The sequence below is a fragment of the Dromaius novaehollandiae genome, chromosome 9, assembly GCF_036370855.1.
Source record: "Dromaius novaehollandiae isolate bDroNov1 chromosome 9, bDroNov1.hap1, whole genome shotgun sequence".
Lineage (NCBI taxonomy): Eukaryota > Metazoa > Chordata > Aves > Casuariiformes > Dromaiidae > Dromaius > Dromaius novaehollandiae.
In genome coordinates this window covers 24,180,540-24,193,229 of record NC_088106.1, presented here as the reverse complement: position 1 = coordinate 24,193,229, position 12,690 = coordinate 24,180,540, and the positions used below count along the sequence as shown (strand labels likewise).

The 12,690-nt window shown below is 37.4% G+C and overlaps 1 protein-coding gene across 4 annotated transcripts in view; it reads left to right on the top strand.

Moving 5' to 3' along the window:
- The window catches only part of CLSTN2 (calsyntenin 2), a 423,340-nt gene that overhangs the window by 324,338 nt on the left and 86,312 nt on the right, over positions 1 to 12,690 (top strand). For all 4 annotated transcript variants that reach the window (XM_064516936.1, XM_064516935.1, XM_064516937.1 and 1 more), the window contains 3 exons: positions 363 to 558; positions 2,368 to 2,576; positions 9,143 to 9,292. In XM_064516936.1, coding sequence (XP_064373006.1) covers positions 398 to 558; positions 2,368 to 2,576; positions 9,143 to 9,292 — 520 coding nt within the window. In that variant the 5' untranslated portion in view covers positions 363 to 397. The remainder of the gene's footprint in view (positions 1 to 362; positions 559 to 2,367; positions 2,577 to 9,142; positions 9,293 to 12,690) is intronic.

The window sequence follows — 12,690 nt, the reverse complement described above, 5'->3', positions numbered from 1 at the left end:
TAAATCTCTATTTTTGTTTCTGCTTGATCTCCTTTTCTTTGTTTAACTAAATAAATTCCTCTTGTTCCAGCTGGAAATTTATGTTGATAACATGTCCAGGGAGTGGTCTGTAGGGCTTTACGAAACTATTCTGCAATGACGAAGGAAGAGGGAAATATTTGACCAGGGTTGCAGTTGCTACATCATGCTGTATACGTGGGTGGCCCGTGGCCCTGGTAGCTGTGTTATAAACCCCTGCCTGAGTTTCTGCTACCCCATCTGTAGCAACATGGGAAAAAAAAATGAGTAACATCTCCAGTGTCACTCTGATGCATGTGACTTAGTTCTCCCCAGTTATGGTTGTTTCATACTATTATTCACAGGTGAAATCTGTGCTTTTAAAATCCACGGGCAAGAAATGCCCTTTGAAGCTGTTGTGCTAAACAAGACATCCGGAGAAGGTCGTCTTCGAGCAAAAAGTCCTATTGACTGTGAGCTGCAGAAGGAGTACACATTCATCATCCAGGCCTATGACTGTGGATCAGCACCAAGTGGAACAAACTGGAAGAAATCTCACAAGTGAGTGAAAACGAGGAGGAAAAAAATTTTGCTTTGGCATGTATTTACACAGTAGTGCAGATCAGGTTGAAGGACCCCTGTTATACTACAGTCAGGTTGAAAAGCAGTTTTGGTTTATTTTTCTGTTCTTGCTTTCACATTAAACAGATAGACTAAACACATCAACTAGGACATGGAAGCTAACTTATAATTGATATTTAGGAGATACAAGTAGGCTTTTTCTCTGTTCGTCTTATTTCAAATGGTAAAAAATGAGGGAAATCGCCCATTTTTTACTGTGTGCATAAGTATAAGCTGCAGCAGTGTTGCCTTTGCACAGTGCTTTCCTGACCTCTGCATTTGGACGGCAAGTCTCAGAGGAGTTCAGATCCTTCTGGAAGAGTGGTATTGCAAGTTAACAGGTGGTACTTCATACTGTGGAGCCAGTTCCATGCATAACCTTAAATGTCAGAGTGCCTTTTTTTTCACCCAGTTCATGAAACCAAGCTCCAGACTACTTGTTATTAAAGATGAAATTTATTCATGTGTAGATGTGTAACTGCTATACAAATTGTTCGTTTCACTATGAGAGCCATTTAAATAAATGATTAATAGTAATCATTCTTTCTTCTGTTCATCAAAGACACATGACAAGTAAAAACATAATTAACTCTATAATCCATTCTGAACTTTTTAAGGATATTAAAAATAAAAATACACATTTATAAGGAAGCGTGCAGTATTGAAAAACTGAAGTTACAGAAACAATTTTTGCTTCATGTTATTATAGTTTATGATTTTTTTTTTCCGTCATGTGTCAGTAACAATATAGTAAGTGTTACGCTTGTGGAGTATTTTTGTCCAGTCATGACCAAAATGAAATCTGGTACATTGGGACCAGAAGCTGGTACACTTGTGGTGATTTATATACTAAATCACAGAGTAAGCTAGGTTGTTTGAGGGTCCCATGGTTTATTCCTGGCTCTGCTATTGGTCTAGAAAGTCCCTTCACTCCTTTGTGTCCCTCTCTTACTCTGCCTGTCAGTTCAGATAGCAAATCCTTTTAAAGGAATGCCTTCAGGATTTGTTCCTTGAATACAAAAGGACTTTCATTTTTGACCCTGAAGGGTTTATAGTAACACACACATTGATAATGTGGCACAATCGTTATCCTAATGAGAGCTGCCAGCAAAAGGGCCCTACCCTTTGATTTGTTCGTAAATGAGTGTAGTGTTGTGAATCAGCAGGGAAGCTCAGGCACATACTGATATAGTGGATGTGCGGATCATTTCTGTCCTTAAATATTATGCTACATGTCAGTTTGAGGTACTGATAGTACTCTTTCTTTCACAAGCTCTAGATGCAGGTAATTAGGACATTAGGTAATTATAATCAGCAGAATGTGAGAGGCTTATTTAATGTTGAAGAATGTTCATAAACTTACCACTTTTAGTGATGAATATGTAAAAGTACTGTAATTCTTTCTCTTTTTTCACTTATTAATCCATTTTACATTGGAATGATTTCATTGACTTTTTGCTGGTGGTCTGTTTTAAGAGGCAGCACAGTTTTAAGAGGGGGTGCTGTGAAGCCTTCTGCTTGCTAGCCATCGCAATACGTATTCACTTAACACCATGATAGGTTTTCAAACTGCTAAAATTAAACATTAATTCAATAATTTTTCATTTTAGCAGAGGCTTACCTTGTTTTCCAGTTGTTTTCTGTGTTAGTCCTCTAAATGATCTGAAAACAATCTGTTAATAATATGATCTTACTTAAAATCATAATAAACTAATTTCTCTCCTTGAATTCTTCATTTACTTATTTTAGGGCAGTGGTCCATATCCAGGTAAAGGATGTCAATGAGTTTTCACCAGCTTTCAAGGAGAGTGCATATAAGGCCACAGTGACGGAGGGAAAGATCTATGAAAGTATCCTACAAGTAGAAGCCCTGGATGAGGACTGTTCTCCACAGTACAGCCAGATATGCAATTATGAAATTGTCACAACAGATGTTCCTTTTGCCATTGACAGAAACGGTGAGTGTGGAGAAGGATGCAATTGTAAGTCCTGGGCCAGATACAGTAACTTCTGTAGATAGTAACATTACCAGCTGATACCAGCTGATAATCTGCCCATTTTAGTTTTCACTGAAGAGAATAATCCTGTTCTCACCTCTGAGGATGAGGGCACTGTTATATTGGAAAAATACATCCCTTTAACATAAGGTTTGGTCAGAAAGTGCTGTAGTTATTTATCATGAAACTTAAGAATCTGGTTTTAGAAGAGCAATGTGTTTCACTGTCAGTTGATTCATTCTTGTAATTGTCTCAGATCTGGTTCCCTATCCAAGGGATGGCATTTCCTAATGCAGGTGTGTAGTCCTATCCGGTAGGGTTTATTCACTGTCTGTGGTTAGTCCCATTCCCCTGAACTTTCTGGATCAGGGTCTGAATACAGAAGGGACCATTTTCTGGAGATAGTTATTGCTTGCTCAAACATTCAGGGAGTGGTTCCACCGATCCACCCGTTTGTGGTGCTTCCTGAGGCAGCGTTACTCTGTAGTATGGAATATAATATACTTTGTGGAATAACATATGCATTGGAGAAGTAGTAACTCATTTTATGGCTTTTAGTTGGTCTGCTAATATAGTTGTATTGGAAAAAAACCCAAACCATATGAAGTTTTATGTATGCAGCCAGTTTGGACTTTTCAGACAGGCTGCCCTGCCTGTCAGCTTCTCCTAGTCAGCTTCTTACTGGCGAACAGCACCAAACTTGTCACTGCATTTGGGAGTGGTGGCTTGGCTGCACTAAAATTCTGTTGAAGATCCTCCCTTCCATTCCCTGGTTGCTTCTGAAAATATAAAGTAGTCACTGTCTTTCAGGGGCTTCAGCAGTCTCATAATGGCATCACTTTGCCGATCAAGGTGCTGCTTTTTGTGAAGCTGGGGGAAGAGACTCGTGATGCAGAGCTAGGAAGTTGTGCTACGCATGCAGCGTGCTGTGATATTGAAGGAAAAGTCTAAGACACCTTGTTATTGATATTCACACAGGCATGCCTGTGCAGAAGTTCAAAATGTAAATTTCTGTGCCCACAGAAGTTGTTTCTCCAGAGCAGGCACTCTGTGTATATGCCTAGGGATGCTCTGATTTATCTTTCCTAACAGAATCATTTAATCCATGTTGTATATAGGAGGAGAGTACTTTTTGGAAGTTGAATCTGATTTTTGGCCAAATTGGAAATTGAAAGCATGCATGGAGCTGCTGTTTTCTCCCAGCAGCCGTTTCCATGTTGGGATGTTTTATAAAAACCCTTTGTCCTATTCAAAAATGATTCATCTTTATTTGTGCAGCTTTTGCATAATGCACAGCTGCGCATCAAAAGATAATAACTGCTTAGCGTCAACACAATATAAATGACATTGGGGAAACAAGCCCTCTGTTATAATACTGTCATTGGGAGGCAGATATTCTGCAGACTCTATAGGAAGTGTAATCATAAGGCTTATGACTGTGTTTAAGTAAATGGGGTCAGCTGGCACAATCATCTTTTGTCAGAGCAATACCACAAAGGATTTTTACATGTGGAGTGAAGCAGTTGGAGTAGATGTCTGTGTGCAATTCCCTCTGAGCTTCTCCGGTGTCTGGATTATTTCTGGTTGTGAGAACTCCCATCTTGTGGTAAAAGGAAGTTTTCTGTGTTTCTGTTTGAAACCATTATCCTTCCAGAGCTCTAGATGACTTGCCAGTTTGTGACTGGTTTAGTCACAAGCTTAGCAGGCTTGTGGCAGCTATCACAGATAAATATGCAGAGATTAGCATGATACGGTGCAGCCGTTCCTATTGTTTATGCCTTTTCAGGCATATGCTTTTTCCCATGGCACAGTACAGCTGGCTCCCGAGTTGCCAGGGCTTCCCTACAGTCTGAGGCTTGATGTAAAGGATGTGAAGTGCCCTTGGTTTTACATATTTGCCCCAATGTGCTTGTCACCATCATTTCCAGCAAAGGCAGTGAGAAAATCATAGACTTAAATTTGACTTCAAAACCTGCGGTGAATAAAGGTGAATAATTGGTATAAGGTTGTAATACTTACAGTTTTTTTGGTCATGAATTCCATTAATAACTTTCTGATGTATTTGTTCACTAAAAGAACAGTGCTGCCACAATCAACAGTAATTGCAGTCTAATTTGCAGTTTTCTTTAGATAATGGTAATTGTTTTATCCCACTGGGATTAGAGACAGAATAGATGGTTGCACTTTCATTTTGTGACAGAAATATGTTGCTTGGTTCTAACACATTTCACTGCTCAGAATGTCTCTCTGTGCCAGCTGAGTTACACTTTCTCTGGTGCAAATTCTTTGGCCTTATGCCCATTTTTATTAGCTGTGGGATGTCTTAAAATAGATGTACAACATGCCTGGGACTGTGTTTAAGTGCTGTGCTAATTAGGATTTTGCTTATACTTTTTGCTCATTGTGAAAAGCAAATCTAGACATGAGTTCCACTATTTCTAGTGAAAGATTTGGCAGTACATCTCATGGACGTGATGACTTTTTCTGCTTTTCAGTAATATAAATATATGATTTTTTTTCCTTTAATTCAGACCCCATTGAAATCAGTTCACAGATTTTCATTGCCCACACTGAGTACTGGATCAGATGCTTAGAATCAAATCTAAATATTGCAGATGGCCCCAAAACCATGGACTATGTGAGGAAAACATGCAGTCTTAGATGGTGGGATTTTTTTACCACTAAACTGAAAATAACCGCTAATGCAGACTTTTAGAAAGATGAACGTGTTATTCTGTCAGCTTTCACCTCTTATCATTCTCTTTTTAGACAAAACTTAATTCTTATATCTAGAGCAATCCAGGGATTATTTTGTTTTCTTGAAAAATTATGGTGGATATGGGGAATATCTGCAGAAAGGAGGAGAGAATCCATCAGCCTGTAGCAGTGCTGAGCCCACTTCACATCACCAGACTGTGTGAAGAAATCTAGACACCTAGGGTTGGCACAGGGCGGAGCAAATTATCTTGCTAAATTATGCACCTAAATCCTAGGTAGAATAAAGCTTCTTATTTATATTTGGCAAATTTGACCACGTGTGTAAAATTTTCTGCTGAATAAAATTACTTTGTGTTATGAAACCATAACGCTAATAAAATTAACTCTCTTGTATATGATGAGCATAATTTGGAAGGTAATGAACTCTTAGCCATAAAATACAATAACTTAATGGTAAAGGACAAATTCATGCTTTTCTGCACAAAACTGGGACTGAAGGGATAAGAGATATTTTAACAGACTTTTGCATGTGGTCTAGTTTAGTTGTCTTCTTAGCAGAGAATCCTAATCACCAGTTCAGCTGTCATCACATCGGTATTGCCTAGATTTTTTTTTTGAAGTAAATGAAAACTAAACCACAGTGTGTGGATCCATTGCAGTGCCAGCAGAACAACATTTTTAATGCACTTTCTGCCTTCGTTTGTGAGGGGACACGAAGAATACAGCTATAGACACATTCTGTTATGATTCTGACCTCCTGTCTCACCTCAGGGAAAAAAGTTTCATGTCTATTACTTAGCTTCCTCATTTCTAAAATGGTTATAATGGGTATAATATTTGGCTACCTCTGGGAAGCACTTTGCAAATACATGTTCAAATTGTTCAATGTGAAGATGAGTTAAAAAGCCCACTCATCTGTCTTGTCACTGTAGATTCTTGATAGCTATATATCTTAGCAAATAGAGCTCGGCAGGGCCTCACAAGGTCATGCAATCGCTTTTACAGCACTGAGGTATGTGTCAGGAGCTATACAAACCTGGTATCGTATCAGAAAAGAAGTGAAACTTTACAGTTAAGCGTTTATGTGTTTTTTTCCTAACTGACAATTTCTTTCTATTACCATTAAAAAGAGCACCTTTGTCACAAGAACTTACTCTAATCCTCCAACTTGACTCTGGTTGCACAGCCCCCAGTGGCTGTCAGCAGCAAGGGGTGCTGAGCTGCTGCTCCTGGGAGCAGGCTGGCGTCAGAGGCCGCTCATGAGACCAGAGCAGCCCTGCATCGTTTGCAAGAGTTAGGTGATTCAGTTTTATCCTTCCTATTCACACAGGAAATAAGTATGAGATTTAAGAGGGAATTGCCACAGTAGATTAGATCATTAGTCAGGTCTTTCCCCTGCTCTTGTGACTTCAATCAGCTGCTCCAAAATATGATGAAAGAATCCTGTGAAATAGGGAAGTCTGTATCGAACTATGCCCAAAACTGACCCTCAAGAAATAGAGGTGTAATGGCATGTGCCCTCAGACAAGAATATTTATATTCCTGTTGTCACTTTTTTTTTTTTTTTTGTTTTTATATCTGTTATAGCTCTGGGTATTTCTAGGAAAATGCAAAGAAAGACTATGGAAACTGAATTTTATGGGATAATTGTGAGCTGTGTAGAAACGTATATACTTCTTTCATTTAAATTTCCCTTTTTTAATGTTATTGATTACCCTTTTGTTCATGGCTAAGATGTAAATAGAAATTCTTAGTCTGTCTTCTCTAACACATTAATTGGCCTGTATTTATAGTGCTTCCCCTCTGTAACCACATTGATTAAATTGTAAACTAACAAAGTAACGTAAAGCAGCAGAGGTAACAGAAAAATAGAACAATTAGGAAATCAATAAACTATTCAGTAACATCTATGAGACATTCAGGTGACCTTCCAGTATAAAACCTAAACAGTTTGAATCTTTGTAGTCCAAATCTTGAAAGACCATAATGAAATACAAATCTTAGAAGACAGATTTAGTGAAATTCAAATCATTGTAGTTATTTATACATCTCAGAAGACAGTTAATGTGCCAAGCAAATTCTAGCAGTTTGTTACTACAGATTTAGCCAGTTTTGGTTTCTTGAGAATTATCTTTGCTGATCACCGAGTAAAACAATAGGAAAGAGAACAAAAGAGGGAAGTACAAAGATGCATATAAGAAATAATATAATGCAGAAAGAAAAGAAAGATGGAGCAGATATTAAAAGAAAATTAAGCACAATGTCAAGATTTCATTAAATCCTCTTAGGTAGGTACTAATCAAGCAAGTTGAGATAGTAAAATGGGTATATTAGATTTTTGTTTTGCTAATTACTGACTCAAAAAAAGAGTTGATATTGTGTGGGGAAGAGGAATCTCCATGGCAGTGTTCAGAATGCCTGGCAAGAGCAGAGGACCTGCAAGAGGAAGAGGAGGAAGCTGGAGAATGCAGTACCATTTCCAGATCAGCCTTCACAGGTCCTTCTCCTTCTCCTTTCATGATGTAGGAACGGTGATAGGGAAGTTTAGTGAAAGGCTTAATTAAAAACTTTCATTTGTCTGCTTTTCCCCTTTTCTCAAGTTTCACGTGAATGCAAAAAACAGTGTCAGCATGATCCAACACTAGATACTTAGATCAGCACCTGTAGAAATCAGACCACTTTACCTATCCTTCAGGATTTTGTTGCTCCCATTTCCAGATTTAGGCTAAACAACTTGCTTTACAGGTCCATGTTGCAAGCAGTTATAATGTGGAGCATTGATCCAGAGAGTTCCCATTTATAGAAAGTTTATTTCTTGGATTCCAGAGCAAGCAAGCTCATTCAGAGAGATGGTATAGCAGCCTAGAGCAAAACTGTGAAACATTGAACAGTTTCAGTTTAAGCTAGAAGTGTATATTTCAGTGGAAATGGACAGAATTAAAAATGCTTAGCTTGTTAAATACACTAAAGTGCATTCGAATGGTGATCTTCCAGTCCTGCAGGAAGTACTCTCTGAAAAAGATCGTTCCATTTCCTTGTGAAAGTCATAATTTCTTTGTTCCTGGTGTAAGTAATTTATTGCCTTTATATACGTCTCAGGTTCAGCAGATGATTTCTGTTGTTGCTGATTTTTATTTTTTGTGTGGTAGCTCAGTGCTGTCATATCAAATGCTGCTGAGCTTTCTTATGTAGAAGGTGATTCTGGGCCTCATCATCCTTTCTTATTTTTAAAATGCAGGGGAAGGGGTTAAAGGGCTCAAAATATCCCTCATTTTAAAGGTAATAACAGCAGGGGAAAAAGGAAGATACTTTGACTCAGTCTTTGCTCTCTCTGTCTCAAGGTTGTGAGTTGTCTTTCTGCTTGAGGGAACTCGGGGAGGTGGTCAGCAGTGAAGCTGAGGACTGCGAGTGCTGCCGCCCCATTAAAGCAGTGTATTGTGGGAAGACACGGAAAATAGGATTGTATCTACTCGTGTTTTGTATTTCAAGATGTAACTACTAGTTAGTTTCACAGTCTTACTTTAGAAAATGTTGTTAAGCAAATGTGTTTCAATACAGATATGTCTGTATAGATCCCTGGCATTAGTAGAGAAACTTGTTTTAGCTAAAGGATGCTTTCTTTATTTCTGTGCTAGATTTAAAAAAAAATACTGTCCGTTCCTCGTTATTGTACTGCCTGTGGAAGTCCTGCGTGCCCCAAAGAGTGTTCTGGTCACAAAGGACTTGATTAACCAGGCCCCGAATGTTATAATCTGTGTAAGTTTAGCCAAGAAGTAATTGCTGAATGTTGTCTTGTGTTGAATCTATAGGTAACATCAGAAACACTGAGAAGTTGAGCTTCGATAAGCAGCACCAGTATGAGATAATGGTAACAGCTTTTGACTGTGGGCAAAAACACGCAACCGAAAATGTCTTAGTACAGGTTAATGTCAAACCAGTGTGCAAACCAGGCTGGCAAGGTAAGGTTTAAAAGTTTATATTGTTTAGTAGCTTTTTTATAGTTTCTTTTCTTAGGAGGTGTTTTTTTTCCTCACAGTAAGCAAATTTTGGTGCTTATTGTAGTGGTATAGAAATCTACTGCTATCTCTTATGCTTGCTTTATTTAGAACATGTTGAAAATGTGGATAACACTCTTACGGTTGTTTGCATTTGCCATGTTTCTTCCCTCATTGGAACAAAGGGGAGATTAGGAAAGAAAAAAGCAGAAGTTCTTTAATTCAGTCTGAATATACTGCAAGGTTAAAAAATGCTACTGATGCTTGCCTTTCTTCTATTACTCCTTTAAAGAAACTTTTTAGAGCCAACATGACAAGGGACTTTCCCCTGCTAGTTGTTTATATCATCTTGCTTCAGGTAGCGAATTGGCCTTCCTGTGTGTGCACATATATATATGTAAGTCAAGATGTGCTCAACAGACAGTCATAGTGAAAGGAACGGTTTATACTCATTGCCGTCCTCATGTTGAGAGATTTCAGCTGGAACTGATTTTGTAAAAATATTGTAAGGTTCTGGAGTCTACTGTCTTTTAAAATGGGGAAAAACCTAGATGGTGATGTATTGGAAAGATAGATATGTCACAAATTATATAGAATTAAGGTGCGAATGAGGGCTGCTCTAGTGACAAATTGACTGAATGTAACCATATTGTGCAGATGTCATTCAGAATGAACCTGAATTATTAAAGAGAATGTTTGCAAAGGAAAAAATCAGTATTACTGTTGTACTTGGGTAAATCTGTAGAACTGACAGAAGAAAAAGGGTTTTATTTGTAAAATGTCAGCCCTGATCTGGAGAGCCTTGTGATGCAATAAATTTGCAATATCATGATTCCATTTTCACAGACCTCATTTAGAGCAGAACGACTTCTAAATTTTTCAGGAATGTGTTAGATTCTCTCCCCCGAAGTATTTTGAGGAACATTTTTATAAACAATAATTATAAAATATTTTTGCATTTTATAACTGAGTTTGTTGAATATTCAAAAGCTCACAATTTATTCTATAAAACAAATAAGAACTCTTTCAATTGTAGATCTGTTCTGTTTTCATTTTATGGAATCATTGCTAATGCATGAAATATTATCAAATTCTAGTTTGGGAATCATGTTTAGACAGTTGATTTCCAATTTCCATGTTATTTCCATTTAGGTTTTATTGACTGGATAATATTTGCACAGAAACCTCAATAATGGTGTGGTTTTATTGCCCAATACTATCATAATTAGTTCAAGTATCTGTTATTGTAGAAATGGTCATTGGGACATTTTCAGGTATTCAAGAAGAGTAATGGAAACAACCTCAAATAAGGTTTGTATTATTTTTATATTTTGAAGTGTGTCTTGTTTATCTTAAGGTTGTGTGAAGTGAAAAACTGAACATCAGCTCTGGTTATTTACATATACAAAAATTTTCTTTCTTCCCTCCTAGAAATTGGAGAGCTGTATGTGGATTGTGGTTTGTTTAACACCAGGTATCTAATAGGAAGGGCTGCCAGCTTGTTATTTTTGATGCGTGATGTTGAGAGAATAGACTGCTCAGTCTGTTTGGATTATAAAGAAAATGAAGAAGGGAAAGAAAGAAAAAACTTGAGGGAAAACAATATATGCAAAACAACTCTTTAAAGGATGCAGTACATTGCATAAGAGAGCAGCTTATCTAAAGCATCTCAGAAAGATAGGAAGGGATATGCTTTGATAGAATTCATTGTGCTTGAATTTGGCCTTTTTCTTTATTTTCAATATTGGGTTTTATTTCTGTGGCAATTTGGCACAGATGTGTTCTTTTTTCTTACTGATCTGACACAAAGTTTTATGATGGGTCTTCATCATAGGCAATGGAAAATATAAAATATATCTATCAATAAAATCAAAGGAAAACAAATGAGCGCATTTGATGTCAGTGAAATTCTTCTACCTTTCCATCTGTGGAATCGGTAGTAGACTACGTTATATTTTTTGGCATATCTCCGCATCAAATGGCACAAAGTGCAAGTGGATTATGTTTGTTTACTTAAGGTGCTTAGGTAAAGAATTGTGTCTGTATGATACTAATTCTTAATGACCAAATCATTCATTATGATTCGAAAATAAGATGTGGCATATTAGTTCCAGAAATTCCTTTATTTCTCTTAAAGGAGATTTTTTTTTTTTTAAGCCTGATTATTTTTAAGGGTGAAGATAGTCATATATGTGATGCTGCTTTTCACTTTCTGAGCTGAAATCTCTAAAAATTAACTGTTGCTAGAAATAATCAAATCAGCAAAATTTACTAGTAGTATTTCCAGTACTTATAGAGGAAACAGAGAGTCAGGAGTCTGAGAATGGAGAACATATACATGTATAGGACATTTACAGTGCCCTTATATCTCTCTGCCTGTGACTCTTATTAATCCGTGCACAAAACGGCGGCCAGCAGGTATGCTCCATAGGGGAGTATATGGGATATTTGAAAACATTGGGTGACAAAGGGGTGTACGATAATACTTTGCTTGAAAGAAGAGATGAATACTCTGAGCTTTTGGTTATAACACAGAAGCTGCCAAAATGTGATATAGGATTTTTGTCTTGTTCTTCAGTGTTATCTTGAACAGATAAATACTTGGAATTTCAATTTATAACACTGGCAATTGATTCTTAAAAGCTACTAGCCTTAGTAATCTGAAGTACTGTGCAGTTCTTTCTGTGATTATCATAAATTGAGATGATAGCTTCTCTAATGTGAATTCAGTGTTAAAATTTCAATGCGATAACAGATGCCCTTGAAATATCCTACATTGCACTGGGCTGAGACAGTGAAGAATTGGCATACATAAAATGTAATGTACAAATTGATTCCTGTTTCTGGAGGCCGACTCCACATGACTAACATGTATAGCAGGGCAAATAAGATTCAACAGGCCTGGGTGCTATTCTTTAAACAATTTTCCCTTGGGCAGAGAACAATTCTAATACTGTTCAAGTCTTCATTAAATCTAGGAGCTACTTCCCTTGTTTTTGGGGATGAACATTAATATACTGTTGTCAAGCCTTTGCACACAGCACACAGACATTTTGAGCCACCGGCAAGTCTCTACTTTGTTAAAAAGCTACTTTAGAAACAGGAACTTGAACCAAATTGGCATCAAGCAGTTCAGAGTAGGCCACTCTAAAATGGTCTAAGCATTCTTAAACTAGAAATCAATTAACCCAGTTCATTCCTAATCAGTTATCCTAGTTTTAACTGAAAATTCTTATGAATGAATTTTGTCCACTGACTACAGTAGCTATGGTATAAATTTCCTCTCCGTGCTGCTGCATGTGTGTTAATTTCTATTCATTTCAAACAATGGAATCATCACTTCCTGCTAGGTGATGAAGGAG